A 19103-nucleotide genomic window follows, 5' to 3' on the forward strand; every position below is an offset into this window, starting at 1 on the left:
TAATGTGATTTTCATAAGTGTTTATGTGTTAGGAAATTTTATAGAAAATCAAAGTAATTTGCGGATACTGAATGTATACAAAAGGTTAATAAGTAATTTCATAGTATGTCATATAACGTTGTTTTCTGCAGTTCAGGCTGTGGCAGATGAGATCAGTTGTTCTTCTGCTCTCTGGAGAGAGCTCCGGTTGGTACGAGATGGTCATAAATTCAGACTAAGGACAGCAGCACCTTTGACCTGATAAAAGCCAGATTCTAAAGGAATGTGTTTTTCTCCTGAGTACCCAGTTTTATGGTCACCCCCAGATTGGACTCACAACCTATGAGATTTGAGGAATTGAAGTTTTACCTTATTTGGCAGTAAACACTAATGGTCTAGTTGCTGTATGAACCAGGGTCTGCAGGGGGGCGGTAGATGCCCCTGTGGGCCGGCAGGCAGGAACGCCCATGGGGTATATCAATGTGTGAATCCCATGTCCAGTGGTTGTTGCATTGTTCGTTGTTGCTGTGTGGTTGTTTGTTCTTGTTGGTTGTCCTGTTCTTGTGTTGTTCTTGTTTGGTTCTGTGTGTGCAACAACCCAGAGCTCTGCGACTCAGAATTTGCCTCATTGTTTAATAAATTATAATTTTGAGACCAGAATTTATCCACTCCTTCCTTACAAACTAATTCAGGGGGTGATCAGAAGGAAACAAGGGGATTTTCACCCCGACACAGGAGATCAGAGTTCACGGACAGTCCAGTGCATCAGGGGGAGTCAGAAAACCTCAATTTCCGGTGAAAGAAGAGCATGCGCAGTAGCATATGCCATAGGGTTGTCGTTTTGAAGGCCCTCATTTTCACTGAATTGACATTATGACATTAATTAATCCGATTTTTCTTATTTTTCTTATATATCAAACAAACTTAACAAATTATATAATCTTCATAAATCCAACCAAATCATTTAATACCAATATGTTTTAGTTTGTTCATCTAACAGATGCCCGAGATGAGTTTCTTTCTGTGTACATTCACATCAAGGTTATTAATGCTTCCCTAGACTAAACTAAGGTTTGTTAAAGGAATGACGCAGAAATGTTGCTTTAGTTGACTGTCCACCTCTTTTCTTGCAGACGTGTCTAACGTGTCTGCAGGTGTGGTGGATTATCATTCCCACCAACACGTGCAGTTTGGTCGTGGGTCCGCTGGGGGCGCCCTCACACCACATAACAGTGTTCTGCCTGTGGACTACAGTTTGTTTGGAACCAGAGTGTGGTGTTGCTGAGAGGAACTGACATGCGCACGACTGCTTTTTAAGCTACACAGGCAGAAAACACTGAGCGGGATGTTTAGAGATGACTACATTTCCCATCAGCCACTCGGGGCGCGTTATTTTCTTTTCAGCGCAGTGTTCTTGGTTTGCAGCTGGATCAGCTGGATGCGCAGGACTCATAAGTGTTAGAGGGAGGATTTAGAGATTTTAATGTGCATTTTCTAAAAAAATTAATGACGTGTTTTATCTAACTTGTATGATATTCTTTGCGGTCTGACTGCAGATAAGTTATTTTAAACATTTATTTGGGGACTTTTTTAAAACTTCCATGTTAAATCGCCTGGACAGGCAGGAGTGGACGGGTTGAAACTGTGTGAGCTCAGCAGCATCAGGCTGTGGCTGTAGTTGGACAGAGCCTCAGTGCCAACGCCTTTCCCCCTCTCTCTGCGCGTCTCCCGCGGCTGGGAAACTTCAGCTCACACAGCTCAGAGAGCTGCTGGACGGCGTTTCCCTTCAACTGATGAGCTGCTGAAACAAAAATCCCTCACTAAGAAGTTGTTTGAGAGCGAAAATGGGGTGCACGATCAGCGCCGAAGACAAAGCTGCGGTGGAGAGGAGTAAAATGATTGATAAAAACCTGCGAGAAGACAGAGAGAAATCCTCCCGAGAAGTGAAACTGCTCCTGCTCGGTACGGTTTACATTTACTGGCTCTTTCTTTAAATGTATGGCATCAGCTGTTTGTTGACCATTCTGTATGGTAGGCTACTTTACATGTAGATTCACTCTGGTGTAACACTCCTCCTCCTCCTCCTCCTGTTGGGTTTAAAGCAGCTGTGGCTCATCGTTTCTCCTCAGCATTCAGAAGTGAACCAGATGTTTAGGCAGCTACAAAGTTCCTCATCTACCTCCTTGGTTTACTTATCAGTACTGAATGGTTGAAAGACAGGGAGGCTCAGAGGAGTGTTGCCACAAAGAACATTGCTGTCTGTTGTAGCCTCACAAACATAAATCTGCAGGCTGTGCTGGGTCAACACTGTGAAGGAGGTAATGTCAGAGAAATGATCAGGAAATTGTCTTATCTGTGCTACAGCTGATTGTTTCAACATGTATATGCATTTGTACACTGTTAACTGATGTCTGCTGATCTGCTATGATTGTCAGAATCATGATTAGACCAACACAGGACAAAGACAAACCCAGTATCTGTGCATATAAAGCCTGATAATGAACACAGGTTTCAAAGCTCTGTGTGGTGGCTCCAGTTCCACCTAACTCCTGGTTAATCCAAAAATGTGCAAAGGTGAGGGGCCTGGTCAGACTGCTACTGACCTGTGAAGGCATCCACCCATAACTCGCTGTAACTCTGAGGGTAAGCCAGCAGAATGTACAGATGACATATGATGTTTACGCAGCTCAACCCAGCAAACACACTCTCAGCCCTTTAAGCTGCTGTTTTCTCCTGCTATTGATTTATTTATTCTTTTAGTTTTATTGGTGCTCGTGTTCTGGATCCCATCTGCAGTGTTTGTTGTGTTTTTTCGGGGTTTTCCTTCTGCCTTGATTTAGTACTAGTAGTACTACTTGATTTAGTAGTTATGGCTAACCCAAACATCAGTAATTCCACTTCTTATAATTTCTGAGAATCTGCTGTGAGGTGATTTGTGTGGAACTGACTGTAGCCTGACGAGCTGCTTCATGCTAATACAGATTTCACATGAAGTCACATAGATGTGGTTTGGTTAGATCGTGCAAAGAGAAATCACTCGGCATGGAAACTTTTAAATTCTGACCGCAGAGATTTTTCCAGGCGGTGCTCTTCACTCCCTGTCTGTGCTGGAACAAGAGAGTTATGGGGGGAAAACAAAGAGAAGCTCAGCTGCTGTTCTTTATTCAAAACCACAAGGCTTTAGAGCCAATGCTCGCTTCCAATAAAAATGCTCTACTGTTTGACCACAAACAGTGATTCATAAAAAAAAAAAAAAACTGCATTTGAGATTCTTGTTAAATGAGGCTTGGTTTGGAGTCTGACTGCATGAATGCCTGTGTGAAGTTGGTTTGTGAACTGGCGGCAGGCCACGGTTGATAATCAGCCAAAAAATGCCATGAATGAGAGAAGCGGTGGCCGACAGAATGGAGGAGAGGGATCAACACAATTTGTTCTCTCCTCTCTGTCTGTGTGACAAGTGTAAATCTCTTTTGCTGCTGACAGCTTAACCAAAGAACTCACAGATTTAATTCTTGTTGGCCGGCCATCTGAACACGTTCCTGTGCTGTCAGGCTCCCTCACACACTTCATCTGCTGAGAATTCCTGAACGGCAGCAGGGATGTGTCTCACCACCTTTTTACCAGCAGCATTGATAGGCTACTGTCTATCCTTATTTTAAAATATGCTCCAGTCTTCCTCCTGGCTGCTGTAAAAAAAAAAAAAACAAGCAGTTCTCCATATTTCAGATTCCAGCGCCTGAACACTTTCTCATCCTGTGGTCTCTGATAATTACTGTGGTTACATTAAGAAAATAGCTGCCAATATAAACTCAGTCCAGATGTTTACGGAAATAACTTCTCACCAGTCAGTGGTTTGACATTTGATGCTTAATGTAGCCACATGCTTTCATGCCTCTTTAATTAAACTCAAACAGCTGATTCCTGTCTGCAGGTAGCTCAAAGTGCTCTCAGTCTGTGTGTCATCCTTACTCATATTACTCATATCATTTCATAACATTTAATGTTGATGGAAGGTCTAATGCCCTCATTCTTAGTCCTTATAGTAACCAGCTTGTCGGTCGATTAATGCTGGACAATGATTTTTGTATCATTGATCTGTCTGCATGTTCCAGCAGTTATACTTTCAGTGACAAACCTCTGTCTTCACCACAAAAATACTGCTTCACATGCAGATGGTTGACTTAGCTAATGCTCAGCACAACTACCATGTGTACCATTTTGAAGTAGTTTAACGAATGATACACAAACAGGTACTTTGTATTTATTGTTGGTTTATCACTGAAATAAAGCACATTAGTCACATATTTTAATGTGATAGTAAAGTTGAGAATATTACATATGTTGTGTTATTTGAGATTAGGACAAAAAAGGGTTAAATGTGTCAAACAAAGAACAGAACAACATCCCTGTGCACAGTCCACAGTCAGAGATGGAGCCAGTGTTTGTTATTGGGGGGCTTCAGACCCTTTGAATAATACTGTATGTGGTATTTTTATGTCCCCTCTGGCCTCTTTATGCTCAAAGCAGCACGGTATCTGGGATTGTCTCCCCAGTGGAAAAACATTGTCTCAGCCAGGAGCCTGACTGTTTCCTGTTTGGCTAATTGTTGTAGAAATACTGCAAAGGTTGCTCATGTAAAATCCCTATCCTACTCATCATTATTACACCATCCTACTCATCTATTATAATGAGGCTTTGTGAGGCTTTGACATCACTTGCAGTGTCATCAGTTCATCGCTTGTCATCACAGGATGTCCAATATTGTGAAAGCTGTGCACCTTTGTCCCATGATGTCCTCAGACGTTCATATACATTAGAGGAGGCTGTGGAAAAAAAGTCTGTTTATCGTCTCAGACTTTGACTCGGTGTATTCACAGACCTTGTGTTTGTTGGTTGACTGTAACATTATTTGATATAAAAAAAACACAATGCTATGATTAACATCTCACTGTTGGTAATCATTGTATTTTGGATCTCCTGTATGTGTTCAACCATGACTTCCTGTTTCTGTGGTGTGCGTTGGGTAAATTTAAATGAGTCATAGATGTCATGAATGAGGAAATATAGAGGCTTAAACAGATATTTGGTACCAGGCTGTAAACATGATACAATAACATGGAGGTTTATGGGGATCGATTCTCAGTCTTGAAGCTTGGAAGCAGCATCGGTGTTGCCGCACACTGTGCTGGCTGGCTGGTGATTTACTGCATCTTTTTCATTGTTTTAGTTTTTATGTATGGTGGTAAAAAAAAAACTACAAAAATGTAGTTTTGGTTATTGTCACTGATATTTACATTGAAATGTAACCATAAACATACATAAAATGACAGGAGAGTCTGGTAAATGATGTGTATTTAGCTGGCACATATCTCCAAAGATTACTGCAGATATTAGCAGTCTGCAAGCCTTCAGGAGGCACTTCCTACTGTATCTCAAAATGTTGGGTGAGTTGTCAGAAAATGGTCTCTGGTGTCAGTTTTACCACTGACTCAGTTTGGGAACTGTTACAGGAGTTACATGGTTAGAGGACAGACCTTTGGCAACAGTCATCAAAGGTGTGTTTGGCACAGGCAGAATGATTTGTGATGTGTGCTGCAGTCGTTTGATGTGAGGTGAGACTGTTTTTCTTCCGAATGAGCCAGACATCTTGTTATTGGTAGCACTCTATCAAATACCAGAGGATATTAAATGGAAACTGAACTGCCTCTGCCAGGAAGCTTCACCTTCACTGTAACTGCTTTTTGAGAGCATGATATTTCTCTCAAATACATCGCTTCAATTGAAGGTTTGATTTTGTTTTTTTGGTTGTTTTTAGTAAAGGTGTTTGTTTCTTTTCTCTGGCTGACAGTAATTCTGGAGGGCATTGTACACATTGTACAGTCAGGCCTTACAGCATCTCACTCCTCAGAAAACACTGTTGTATGTTTTTTCTAAGACCAACAATAAGTAGTTTCTCACCCCTTTCACCCCTGACTCCTGCATCACGTCATTGATCCCTGCAGTATGTTAGGGAGAACTTCATGACTGTAAACACTTCCCCGGGCCCCATGTAAATGTCTGCCTTTGAAATTCATCACAGGCAGCTTTTCTCTGGAAGGTTTGAGGCAAACATTCCACACACTGTATACTGCATGATTAAATAGGATCAGATTATGTTCAACTGAAATAAAAAAGCTGGTTCGATCTGTTGTCCATGTGAGAACAGTGTGAACTGTGTCATTATGTGGTAGCTTCCAGGTACAGGTCCCCTATTTAAAAACTGTTCCTCTTTTTCAGGTGCTGGGGAATCTGGGAAAAGCACAATAGTGAAGCAGATGAAGTAAGTTACCTGATGTATCCGGATGGTGCTGCAGAGTTCTTCTATATTTGTATGACAAAGACAGTCCCTCTTTTAGCTCTGCAGAGTTCAACTTCGGGAGGAAGGAGCCTCATTTGACTGCTCAGGCAGACTAGGAAGCCCCCTTTTTGCACAACATGTTAAACAATGGCCACAGAGGCCAGTTGTAGCCTGGCAGGGTCTGAATAGTGTCCACAGAGTTCCCACATTAGACATGCTGTATGCTCACTGAGGCTTGAATTCCTGTGCTAATGATGCAAAGGTGAATTTTGTCCCACATTTGTTACAGGCTATTGTTCCACACTGTCAGATATTAATGTGAACTCTTTAAAAAGCCCGTTTGGATTTTGTGTTTGTGTCAGAATCATTCATGAGGATGGTTACTCAGAAGAGGAGTGCAAACAGTACAAAGTGGTGGTCTACAGCAACACCATCCAGTCCATCATGGCCATCATCCGGGCCATGGGACAGTTAAAGATAGATTTTGGGGATGCTGCACGCACGGTAAGTCATGCCACCTCTACCATTCATGATATGAATCACTGCGGGAACAGTGTCAGCATATTATTGATTTGTTGACAGGACGATGCACGGCAGCTGTTTGCCCTGGCGAGCTCTGCGGAGGAGGGCGTGTTGTCTGCGGAGCTGACGCGTGTGATTCGGAATCTGTGGAACGACGGTGGAGTTCAGGCCTGCTTCGATCGATCGCGAGAGTATCAGCTCAACGACTCAGCTGCATAGTGAGGACTCACCTCTCCACATACAGAGCATCACAGACAATGAGCCCACTTACAGATGGTTGCAGTCCTAATACATTTAGTTTGATGTCTTTACCACGCACCTGAGGAGATTGTAATCTGAGTTATTAGAACTGTCCCATAGGAGTTTCTCCTCCTCCTTCCTGTGTGTAATATTACAGTTGGAGCAAAAAGGGAGGCAAGATGTGTCTTGTTCTTCAAGGCTGTGTGTCAACTTGTTGCACAGATTCCTGAAGCAGGAGAGAAATGAAGGAGACGACCTGAAGCGTTTCCACTCAAAGCTGTTTATTTTCACAAAATAGTTCCAAGTTAACCGTTGAAAGAAACCGACAGAGGAAGTGCAATGGAAGATACAAAAACAAAACCGTTTGAATTATATAATAGTTGTTATAATACAGTTCAGCTTTGCATTACTCATCAGACCAGGATGTGTTTAAGGTTCCTTGTCTGTACAGCGTTTATATCACACTTGCCCTGAAAGAAACAGAAGCTTAGTGTGAAGGACACAGTCTTTGTTGTGAAAACAGCTGAGCTGTCACAACTCCCTGTCCACTCTACGAGACGAGAGGAACCAGTGGAGTTAGTCTGTTTTTTTTCTCAACCCACAGGGAGCCAGTGTTTATCATCCATGAAAATATCAGCCCATATTTAGTATCATTCTGTGGTGTCCTCAGATGTGTGCATGCAGAACAAGGCCTCCACATGCAGACATAAGTGCCTGCTGTGCACTATGATTATGGAAAGCCCCTGGATAATGGATGATGTTAATAAAAAGAGAAAGTGCATACTTAATGAAGAACATAAAGAAATGTGTGAGCAGCCACATCTGTGATAATAAAGGGCAGGGATCTGCAGTTTTTGGCCCTGGTGTTGAGTTGCATCATGCATAATTCTATTAAACAGGTCAACTGGTGACACTGAAGTCACACAGCTGTGCTGTAATTTTATACTTCTGCTGGCTTTTTGTCAGGACAACCAGGCTTGGAGCTGACTATTGTCATAAAGTGAACCATGTATTTATACATTTATATGTATGCTCTAATTCTCATGTACTTATTTTTTTCCCCCTCAGCTACCTGAACGACTTGGACAGGATCTGTCAGCCGAACTACATCCCGACACAGCAGGATGTTTTGCGTACACGTGTGAAGACCACCGGGATCGTGGAAACACACTTCACCTTTAAAGACCTCTACTTCAAGTTAGTCCAGTTGTGTTGTTTTTTGTGCTTGTGCATCAGGTGGGATGCTGGTGCCATAAAAACAATTTACATTAGGCTTCTTGAGCAGTTCAAGGCTGAGCTGGTTTACTGCATGAGTCAGCTTCTAATTAGAAACCTAAAAATGTTGACTTTAGGTCATATTTGCGAACACAGTCATGTTAAACTGTCCTTGTACAGATATGCATGTCCATGGTCAACTTGTCAGCACGTTTTTTTTCTGTGTTTATAAATTGTTGTCATAATGCAATTTGATTTGATTGCACAGGGAAAGACTCTTGTATAACTCACAAACGCTGCTTGAACTGAGCCCATTGTGACCCACCTTTGTGCCAGTTAATGTAATTACATCGCCTCAGTCCTTTTACATTATTTTGTCTAGCTCCTGTACTTATAAATATTGGTGAAACATTAACTGTAATAGCCTCCCTGGACTGCCTGTGTAAACCCATAAACAAATGCTCAGGATCTGGAAATGTGTAATCACTGGATGGGTGTTGAAGCACACAGTGTCCTTTCATTTTGTTTCTGTGTCAGTTGAACAGCTCCGTATAGATTCAGTTTGCCTCTGAGGGCCTCAGGTGGAGCTGAGGCAGCAGAGACACAAACATGAGATTACAGAGTGAGGTCACTAGCATGCTGCATGTGTGTGTGTGCGCCTTTGTCCTGGATTTAAGAGCCACATAAACTAAAATTATAACTGAAACTGTGCAGTTACTGAGTCTGCGTGTGTCATTTAGGATGTTTGATGTTGGCGGTCAGCGCTCAGAGAGGAAGAAGTGGATCCACTGTTTTGAAGGAGTCACAGCCATCATTTTCTGCGTGGCGCTCAGTGACTATGACCTGGTTTTAGCTGAGGATGAGGAAATGGTGAGCGACTTCTACACACACATGTCAGTGCCAGAAAATAGTTTTTGTGTCTAAAATATGTTTCATTTATTGAATTTCTCCCATTTTTTTTAAATCAGAACCGGATGCATGAGAGCATGAAGCTTTTTGACTCCATCTGCAACAACAAGTGGTTCACGCTCACCTCCATCATCCTCTTCCTCAACAAGAAGGACTTGTTTGAGGAGAAGATCGCCAGAAGTCCGCTAACTATCTGCTACCCCGAGTACTCTGGTAAGATTCATTGTCATGTGCTCCTGTCAGAATGTCTTATTAGAAGAGACGTCTTCTTCATCTGAGCATCAACTTCCTGTGAAGTATCATGTTCTTTCCTTTGTTTTACATCGAATGTAGTTTCTTCATAAGCCTAGTTTTAGGCGCATGTATTTTTCACATTGAGCTTCATCCTCATACAATAGATCTATTTACATCCTGATCAGCACTTTTGATCATGTCAGTTTGCACAGGGGAATTGTGATGTTTTTGTTATGTGTTTGTGTCTTTTTGATGGTAGGGTAGGAGATTTCATTCTTAAGCATTTTTTGTTAAATTAGTGAAACTTCTCTTTACAATCCGATAGCAACCAATTAGTTTGGCAGTTTTGCATTAAAACGAAGAATATTAATCATCTGTGGAAGCTATAAAACGCTAAAAACATCAGCCAATCCTCCGGGACGACCCTGCACGTAGAGTTGGCTGGTTGTCACTCACTTCACTTCTCACTTCTCACTTCCTGCTCTGAGAGGTACGTGCATGATGGCCGAAGTCACAGACCGCAGCTTGTCTTCAGGTAATGCGCATCCATGTGATTGGGAGGCGTGGCTTCGGGGTGATCTCCGAGAGAAAGGGGAGCATGTTTTTTTAAAATCTGGCTGACTCTCACTACCCTACCTTTAACACAATTGATGTTGAAAGATGATCAATAATCAGTGGTGCAGTTAGAATGTTTTCCATTTTGAGCTGAAAGAAACAAAAAAAAACCTGCATCAAGCTAGAAAAACATCGGAGCTTCCACAGATGATTGTGAGTGTTTTTTGTTTTTAGGTGGACACTCATATGAAGAGACAGCAGCTTACATCCAGTGCCAGTTTGAAGACTTAAATAAAAGAAAGGACACAAAGGAGATCTACACCCACTTCACTTGTGCCACAGACACCAAGAATGTGCAATTTGTGTTTGATGCTGTCACCGACGTCATCATTAAGATCAACCTGAGAGAGATCGGACTTTACTGAAGCTCCAGCCCCCCTTCAGGTCAGCACCATGACTGCAGCTGCAACACAACAATGTCAGTATTTGATTGAGAGTCTTATCATCTTATAAATGAATGCACTGGTGATGACAGTGCCATCTGAAGCTTTTCTTAACCGGGTCTGATAGGATTTGTCTCCAGAATCAGCAGTACTGCTAATATAAAGGGACCGTTCTGCAAGTTGAACTAACATAAGGAGCAATATAAGCAAAGGGCACGAAAGTTGATGTCGTTGAATCTTCATTATTTATTTCAGGTGAATTTCCCTTTTTCCTTGCAGGCTTCAGAAGAATTGGGACTTCTGGGATGTCTTGTCTGCGGTGGGTGAATGTGGAGAATACAGTAGGTGTTACTAAAGACTAAGCTGGTGGCCATGGTGCTGGCAGGATCCAAACTGCAGTACATTTGGGGACATGCAACTATGATCACTTTAGTACAGTCTGGGAGGAAGTAAGTGGAGAGAGGCTTGAGAAATGATCACTGTGAGTCCTGTCGTATTTAACATCCTTGTGTCACTCGGGCTTGTAAAGCCGCTGTGATGACACATTTATAGTTTGTACGTCATCTGCACAAGGACCAGAACTTCATCAGATCCTTCACATCACTCCACTGTAGTCTCACAGCTAAAATGTCAGCTCTGTTCACTGTTGTGTTGTGTTGCAGCTTCTCTTAGCTGTAAGTCTGTATCACACTGCTTTAAATGAATATTTGTTGTATTTTATTTTTAGTTACAGTTATATAGTATTTCCACTTTTGGATGTTTGGATGCTGTAACTTATGTATGGGAGATTTGTGTGAGCAGTTCAGTGTACAGATTATAACCTTTTGGATCTGGGATTACTTATCTAGAGTCTAATGAGCTCAGTAGCAAAATCTGTCTGTATAGTTTTTTGATTTTATCTAGACCACAGTGTACTGAACAATATTTTTATTTTTTTTCTTGAGGCACGACTCTACAAAAGAATTTGTGAAGGGGCATCTTGGTTTTTCCTGTGTTGTTTTTTTCCCCAACGCCATCATGAACACAAAGACTTTATATAGAGGATTATAGCTTGATGCAGCCAGAGGACATATCTGTGTTCTTTGGCCAAAGCACTGAGGAAATCTGTTGCTTATATATTTTTAATAAGTCACTTCCTGCTCAGAGTCTGGGCAGTTTACTCACATATATAGCTCACTTTAATTTTAATGAGACTTTATGAAAGATGGCGTAAAGCTACCTGATCACTGTGCTGTTTAGAAACCACCCAAAATTAATATAAGCAGAATTATACTGAACTATTATCATCTGAGCAGTGCAGAAGGAGGTCATTCACATTTTAAGCTGTATTGTGAGACTTCAGTGACACGTGTATGTGTGTGAGCTGAGGGCCCAGTTTGTGTTCCAGCTGCTCTGTTGTTGTAATACAACCACAAAACAAAATCAAAGTATAAACACTCTGCAAGCACGCTGGAGCTGATTCTTATCACCATGCAGCTGTTTAAATGCTACATTTTCCTATGTGGAGTACAAACTTAAGGCTTTCTTTTAAACAGAACTTATGCGCCATAAGAAAAAGTTCTGCTTGTTTGAAGTGTTCCCACTCACTGACCCTGATTCTCTTCTGTCACATGTCAACAACAACAATTAGCATGAAATCCACAGGAAGCACGTCCCCTGGGGTATTCTGCACAGTGTTTAATTGCCTTTCTGTGTGTGTTCTTTTGATGGTATTAATGTCTCAGTTCATTCCTCATTACTTACAGACAGTCTTCTACAAGTCATAAAATCGGGAGTTTACCCCTGAGGAAGAGAAAGTAGCTAATCATGGTGTGGCACAATAATGTGTCAATGGTTTTGAGATGACAGAACATGCAGGAGTGAGGAAAAATGATTTCCTCATCCGTCCCTTAAAAACTGGCTGATGGATGTGTGCTTAAGCTGTGTTGCTTGGTTATCTTGTAGTGGACTGTGATGTGTTATTTTGTTGACACACACACACTACTTGTGGACGTTGTGTGCCGCTCTTTGTTTCTATATTTTTATATTCTTTTTGTCAAGCAGTCTTTCTTTTTCTGCACGTTTTTGTATTTGTGATCTTTGCTTTATACACAAATCATGAAAAAAATGTGACAAGTTACACATTTTTATATTCTAAAGGTCAGCTTTTCATTTTTTAAAAGTCACTATAGGATAAACTATCATTAATCTGGACATGCAGGTTTGGAGGTTTACAGGCAGTGTGCCTGCGGCATCTGTAATACTGGTAATTCTGCTTCTTTGCATCGAAGCATCACACTGAGAGGAGAGAATATTATATTTCTATGTTATTGAATACTGGTGAATATTATAACTGAGATCATGCAATGTTAAATGGGACTAGAGGAACCCGCCCTGCTCCCTCTGTTCCTTGCAGCAGTCTCTCTCAGCAGCTCCAGTCTCTGTTAACACTCTCAGTTTCGTCCTTGATGGCTGTGAAGCTTCATGAATCACTCCCTGCACAATCTCACAGTAAATCTCCACTCACAGATTAATTACCTCTTTAATCTGTTTTGCTCTCTCAGTAGGGTTATTGTTAATGAACTTCCATGCGCTGCCAGTTCCCCCTTCAACTAGAACAGGGAACTTATGTGACAGCGATATATCCCCAACAAGTAGCCCAGGGCAGTCTGTTAGTGTTGACAGCCCTGTTTCCCTAATTTGATATACATTGTTCAGTGGATGACAGTGTGATTCTGCAGCACGCACACACACACACACACACAGCACACATACACAGGTGAAGTTAATGCATCTTTATTTCATGCCTCTATATTTCATAAGAAAGGACAAACTCAGTAGATTTTCATTCCTTTTCATAATAAAGCTTCCTCCCTCTGGTGTATCCCTCTCTCAGATATTTCCATATAGTTTTTTTTTTCTTTCAAAATATAATGCATTATCTACTCTTATGTACAAAGTTTCTCTACCATGTTGACATTCTGAAATGTATTCATCACATTAAAATGTTAAATGAACATTAACACTAATTCAAATAGACACATAATTTGGACTGTAATCTGGAAATACTCCAAGAACTGAGAATATCGGAGATATTTGCTCAGCTGCTTTTTACAGTTTAAATATCAAGACCACGGCGACTACTGTACTCAAAAAACATAAACAGGATTGCAATTTTTCTATTTTAATCAAAATATTAATATTTTCCCAAGGTTTTTTTGTTTTTAATTTATTTTACAGAGCGTGGCTGTAATCGTAAATATAACTCACATCAAAAGGAAGCAACAAGGATCAAATGAGTGACTATTTCATCTTTGTACCTTCATACCAGCAGCCTTTGGTGTCAGACAACCATTGTACTTTAGAAAAACTGAAGAATCGTGTTTAAAGCTGTGTGTCCTCGGTGTTGATGTGGGGACTTGTTGTTTCAACCAGGCTGGACGTGCGCTGTGTTGCAGGGATGTACTGTTGGTGATGGTGAGGTGCCAGGAGCAGGCAAGGACCAGGACTTGGCATGGAAGTGATGGCATAAACTCAACAATCTGAGGGTCCTCCGAGCTCCGTCAGTACACTTCTTAAGTTAATGCCAATACGTGAGGGGTTAAGGTAGGAAAGGAAGTTCTGCAAACTGGAGAGTAAAAATAGGTCAGACATGTTGAAGTAATCTTGTTTTTCCTACTGTTTTTATAGATCCACATTTTGTTACTTAACATTTAGCAGGTTCAATATATTTCCAAATTGTTATGCATTTTTTCTTAATCACAATACAGGAATTACTTAATGCTTCTCATTATCCTCCTTATCCCAAAGGGGCTAATCTGTGTGGTTTGAGTTTTTGTTTGCTCGTGTTATAGCCAGATGTTGCTTGGCAACACAGGATGGTCCAGATATGATTTGCCGGATGAGGGTTAAATTGAATTGGCAGGGGTCTGGCTCATCTGGACCCTATTACTCTGTATCAACACAGTCCCTGGGCGTGATATAGTGTTGTCACTGCACACCTCTTTTCACTCTGGAACTGCTTAGAAAAGACCGCAATCTTTAAGGTTTTCTTTGATGATGATGTCTGTCACAGCGTTGAACACAATCTCGACGTTCTTTGTGTCTGTGGCACAGGTCAGGTGGGAGTAGATTTCTTTCACACCCTTCTTCATGTTCAGCTCCAAGAACTGTGTCTTGATGTAGTTGCTGGCATCATCGTATGTGTTGGGCCCTAGAAGAAAAGATTTCAACAACAATTAATCCTTCTGCATGTAGGGTCACTCACATCCTATAGTTTATTACAGAGAAGACCAGCTTTGGTCACAATGACTTCTTTTTTGTTTCTATTTGTGTCATTTTGCTGTTTATCCTGTTTATCTGAGCCTGTGTGCGGTAGTGATTCTGGTGCCTTAAACCTGCTGGTCTTACCATCATAGTCTGGGAAGCAGATACTCAGGTGGACTTTCTTGATCTTCTCTTCAAAGAGATCCTTCTTGTTAAGGAAAAGCACGATGGAGGTCAGTGCAAAGAATCTGTGGTTGCAGATACTGTTGAATAGATGGAGGGACTCGTGCATGCGGTTCTGTATAGGTCAGAGAAGAACTGAGAGTTACTCACTGTTAAATATATATATATGTATATAATGTTTAGTAATTAGTCATGAAGTCCTAACTCACCACTTCATCGTCCTCTACCAGCACCATGTCGTATGCACTGAGTGCTCCGCAGAAGATGATACAGGTCACACCCTCGAAACAATGGATCCACTTCTTCCTCTCTGACCTCTGGCCACCCACATCAAACATCCTGTGCACCACAGAAAGTCAGAACAAAGTCAGTTGTTTGGAGACGGCAGTGCTGTAAGGTGCAGTCACTTCTTCATGTAACTCACCTGAAGTGCAACTCCTTGCAGGAGAACTGTTCTTCAATGATACCAGTTGTTTTGACTCGAGATCGCAGCACGTCCTGCTCAGTGGGGAGGTAGTCAGGCTTGCAGATTCTGTCCATTTCATTGAGGTAGCTGATGATGTCAGAGCAGAAAGGTCAGACTTCACAACCAGATTCACATGTAACGTACTGTATGAGAGGAAGGCAAGCACTCACTATCCAGCAGAGTCGTTCAGCTGGTACTCAGCAGCTCTGTCGAAGCCGGCCTGCACACCAGAGTCTTTCCACAGCTTCTGGATGACATCAGCCAGCTCAGCAGGCATTGTGCCTTCTTCAATGGAGTCTGACAAGTTCTGCAGCTTCTGTGCATTCTCCTGGGGTTTCACACACACAACAGACACATCAGCGCTGACAGGGAACCCCTACTATTTATAGTCTGTCCTCATGTCAGTGAGGATGAATTCAACAAGTTAATCTGGGGTTCAAATGTAATATGAGACCTGAGCAGAGGGTGCGCCAAAATCAATGCCCAGCATCTCCATGCCTCTGATGATAGCCAGAGCAGACTGCAGGATGTTGCCATAGATGATTGCCCTAAACTCCATCTGTTCCTCTTTTGTGTAACCACCTTGATGCAGAATCCTGTGCAGAGGCAGAAGAAAGGAGAGGAGAGTGTTTCCGTTACACTAATAATCTACTCAACTGAGCTGAGAGTACTAGATTTCAGGATATAAATCACATTAAAAGATGTATCCATGTTAGTGGATGTGAGTTTCTGATCTCATTCAGCTCTCAGTGTTTAACTAACTGCACAAAACAAATGCTGACTGATCAGTGAGCGGATGTTTGCCAGTGGACCTTTTTGTGAAAGGCTTCACTGCTCATGAATCAGACAGATGGAGCCGCTCTGACCTATTGGTTTCAGCACGTCTGATCAGTGCGATTTCAAAACTTAAATCTAGACACAGATCATTCATTCTCTATTGAATACTTACTTCATTTGTTTTACAATGGTGCTCTTCCCTGACTCACCAGCACCTGGAAGAGAAGGAAAGTTTTATTACTGACACTCCACTGTGACAGTGTGCAGACCCACAGTGTAAACCATGAATGACTTCATGATGGAGTCACTTTAAAGGAGCTGTCTAAAGGGAAAAACATTTATGAGCCAGATTTTGTCTTTTTTTTCGATCAGTTTTATTTATCTACACCTCAGTGAACAGATGTACTTCAACTTTAACACATATGATGAACCGTGTTTGTGCAGCAGGTAATTCAAACCAATGCTAAATGTGAAGAAAAGACACTGCAGTGTGTCAGCAGAGATTTTAATGTGCGCATCTATTTCTGTTAATAAACCACACTTTCAGCTGCTCTGTGAGAGCATGACGAACATAAAGTCCTGCTAAGTGGTCTTCTGAGTTTCATGTGAAGCCTTGTGATGTTTTTTAATATGGCACACTAAACTAGCTAGAGGCTCTGCTAACAGGAACTTTTGCTGAACTGTAAAGTCACTGAGTGTGTCTGAATGCCAGTGACTCACACTCAAACTAACCAATCCAAAACATGTTTAGACCACTGTATATGTGCAGTCATAATGTGGCCTGTGTGCATATATGTGTGGTTTAAGTGTCCTGACTGGCTGAAGAAGAGCTTCCAGCCAGATCAAGCTCTCTCAGGTCAGAAGGAGTTAATTGCATCACAGAGTAAGCTTTTCATCCTGCTCACTGTGAAGCCACATTAAACTTCAGCACTTTAACACTTTGAGCCATCACTCAGGTCGCCACATCCAGCCCCCACAGGGAGAAAGTTCTCAGTAGTCATGCCTGTTTTGCTGATTTTTGGTACTGTATCAGATTGGTGCTGCAGAGATTTGATGAGAAGTGTGAGTCTGTCCCATCTGTGAGTCATTCTGTCACCTCACACTCATTTGGCTCTGCAGTGACATTTACATGGAAGCTCTATGAAGGACTACGTCTTTACCCTGCAGGACTATGGAACCCAGAGTTTTTTATATTATTATTTGTAGGAAAATAAATGGTTTAATTAGTGCAGTTTGAGCACAGATAAAATCTGTATTGATGTGCACCGTTGACTCTTTGCTGTATTCAGAGGTTTATTGTTGACAATTAGAGCGCCATCAGTGTGAACTGACTGAAGAGCACATGTTCACAGGTCAATCTGAATCACCTGCAAGTGCATTTAGTTCTAATAGAAACCTGCTGCTCTTTATGCACAATGTCCCTCAGAGGTCAGAAGATCGAGCTCTTATCCTTACTGACTGTCTGATTCAGCAGAAGCATCTAACTGTAACTCTGCTGGAAGCATGCAGTCCACAGACGTCATGTCATCCCAGTCACACACTGGGATGTGTGAAGGGTGCTGCTCTAATGCCAGTGACAAAAATCTTTTTACACATTACAAGCGAGTTGAGGGTCAACACAGACCTCACCAAGAGGATCTGCACTAAACCTGTTAGCTAATCGGATTGACGTATCGCTGCCAGGCTGTGATTCATTTAGACCAAAGGCTGTGATCTTTTAAGCACCAACGTCCTTCTACAATGAGCAGCCGTTCTTCATTTTTAAGATGCAGTCAGTAAACTATGAGTGGAAATTTTGAAGAACTTGTTAAGATCTTTGCAGCCTTTGAGTTCGTCAGATTCTGACTCATCATGATAACAAGCTTGAATGCACATGTTAAATGTGTTAGTTTTTGTTGTTCCTTCCAATTATGACCATTGTATTTTAATTGTCATTCTTTTATCTAAATGTTTTGGTTCTTTCCAGCTTCCTCTTTGGTCAACCTGCACACTCCTCTCTCTGTTTCTGTCTCTGCACTTGTCCTCCCACTAATTCCTAGGATTATACAGCCTTCATATGTTTCTAATAAACTAATGTAGGAACTATACCAGCTGGTAAATCCTCTGAGCACACCGTATCTTACTATCTAAGTAAGCAGTGAACAGATGTGCCAAGAGGTTTAGCACAGCCTCAGGTGGCTCATATCCAGGATTTAATGAATATGAAGAAAATGAAAATCTGACTCTTAATTTATCCACTTTGATCATTAAAAAATAAAATCTATTGCTCTTGTCCATCTGTCACACCTGTTGACCATCTACTCACTTGAAGACTTGTCTCCATCTTTTCGGGAGATGTGAACCTTTAAAGTAAATTTTGCTCATTGAGAGTCAGAAAGCTAGTTTCTGCTGAGTTCTCTAAACTTAAAAGACACTTTGCATCACCTGCAGGAAAGAGGAAAACTTGCCACAACCAGACTCTTGGTGCATTACTTACCAAGCAGTAATAGCTTGACTGTTTTAGATTCCTTATCAGCATCTTCTTGGAGTTGCTTTTCTAACTCCTTAGACTTTTTGTCCTCGGCGCTGGCTCCTGCACCCATGGCTTCCTGCTCCGCAAACTCAAGATCCTCGAGGATGGAAATTTTGACGGTTCTCCGTGAGCAGCTGCAGAGAATCTGGGTGCAGCACTAATCGTGCTGAAATGCGATTTCCAGGCGGAAGGGATTGCTTGAGGGAGGCGCTTGAGTGGTGTCCTCTCAAGGATCAAATCAATATATCAGCTCTGGTCAGCGGAGATCCTGCCTTTAATTCCTGGTGCTTAAAACAGGGCATTAGGTGGTGCCTCTTCCTGATTGGCCAGTCAATCCAATTAGTTTAATGAGGGCAATAGTGAATGATGTAAAGAAAAGTAAAAAAAAAACAGACTTGGTGGCAGTGAAAGCCATTAAGCAGTTTTTAAATTTTGTTTAAAAGTTTGTGGTGCTGTGGAAACCTGTGTGTGAATAGATGTTCTAAG

The 19103-nt window shown here is 41.7% G+C and overlaps 2 protein-coding genes across 3 annotated transcripts; one reads left to right on the top strand and one right to left on the bottom strand.

Annotated features, from left to right (window-relative positions):
• The first annotated feature begins 1376 nt into the window (after window positions 1–1376).
• Window positions 1377–13278, top strand: gnai3 (guanine nucleotide binding protein (G protein), alpha inhibiting activity polypeptide 3). Of its 2 annotated transcripts, none has more exons than XR_003670960.1 (9): window positions 1377–1941; window positions 6256–6298; window positions 6679–6820; window positions 6899–7056; window positions 8147–8275; window positions 9034–9163; window positions 9262–9415; window positions 10226–10469; window positions 10714–13278. XR_003670960.1 is itself a non-coding variant. In XM_028409130.1 (9 exons), the coding sequence occupies exons 1-8, from the start codon at window positions 1824–1826 to the stop codon at window positions 10414–10416; spliced, it is 1065 nt and encodes a 354-aa protein (XP_028264931.1). In that variant the 5' UTR covers window positions 1377–1823; the 3' UTR covers window positions 10417–10435; window positions 10714–13278. The 2 variants fall into 2 exon arrangements, 1 of the variants encoding a protein (XP_028264931.1); XM_028409130.1 differs by having other exon boundaries at window positions 10226–10435.
• Window positions 13279–13817: 539 nt separating this feature from the next.
• On the bottom strand, window positions 13818–18708 carry gnat2 (guanine nucleotide binding protein (G protein), alpha transducing activity polypeptide 2). Its single transcript, XM_028408911.1, has 9 exons — window positions 18582–18708; window positions 16278–16320; window positions 15783–15924; window positions 15499–15656; window positions 15287–15415; window positions 15072–15201; window positions 14824–14977; window positions 14415–14626; window positions 13818–14041 (listed from the first exon to the last, which is right to left on the bottom strand). The coding sequence occupies exons 1-8, from the start codon at window positions 18685–18687 to the stop codon at window positions 14436–14438; spliced, it is 1053 nt and encodes a 350-aa protein (XP_028264712.1). The 5' UTR covers window positions 18688–18708; the 3' UTR covers window positions 13818–14041; window positions 14415–14435.
• Window positions 18709–19103: the final 395 nt, after the last annotated feature.

The sequence above is a fragment of the Parambassis ranga genome, chromosome 7 (genome assembly GCF_900634625.1).
Source record: "Parambassis ranga chromosome 7, fParRan2.1, whole genome shotgun sequence".
NCBI lineage: Eukaryota > Metazoa > Chordata > Actinopteri > Ambassidae > Parambassis > Parambassis ranga.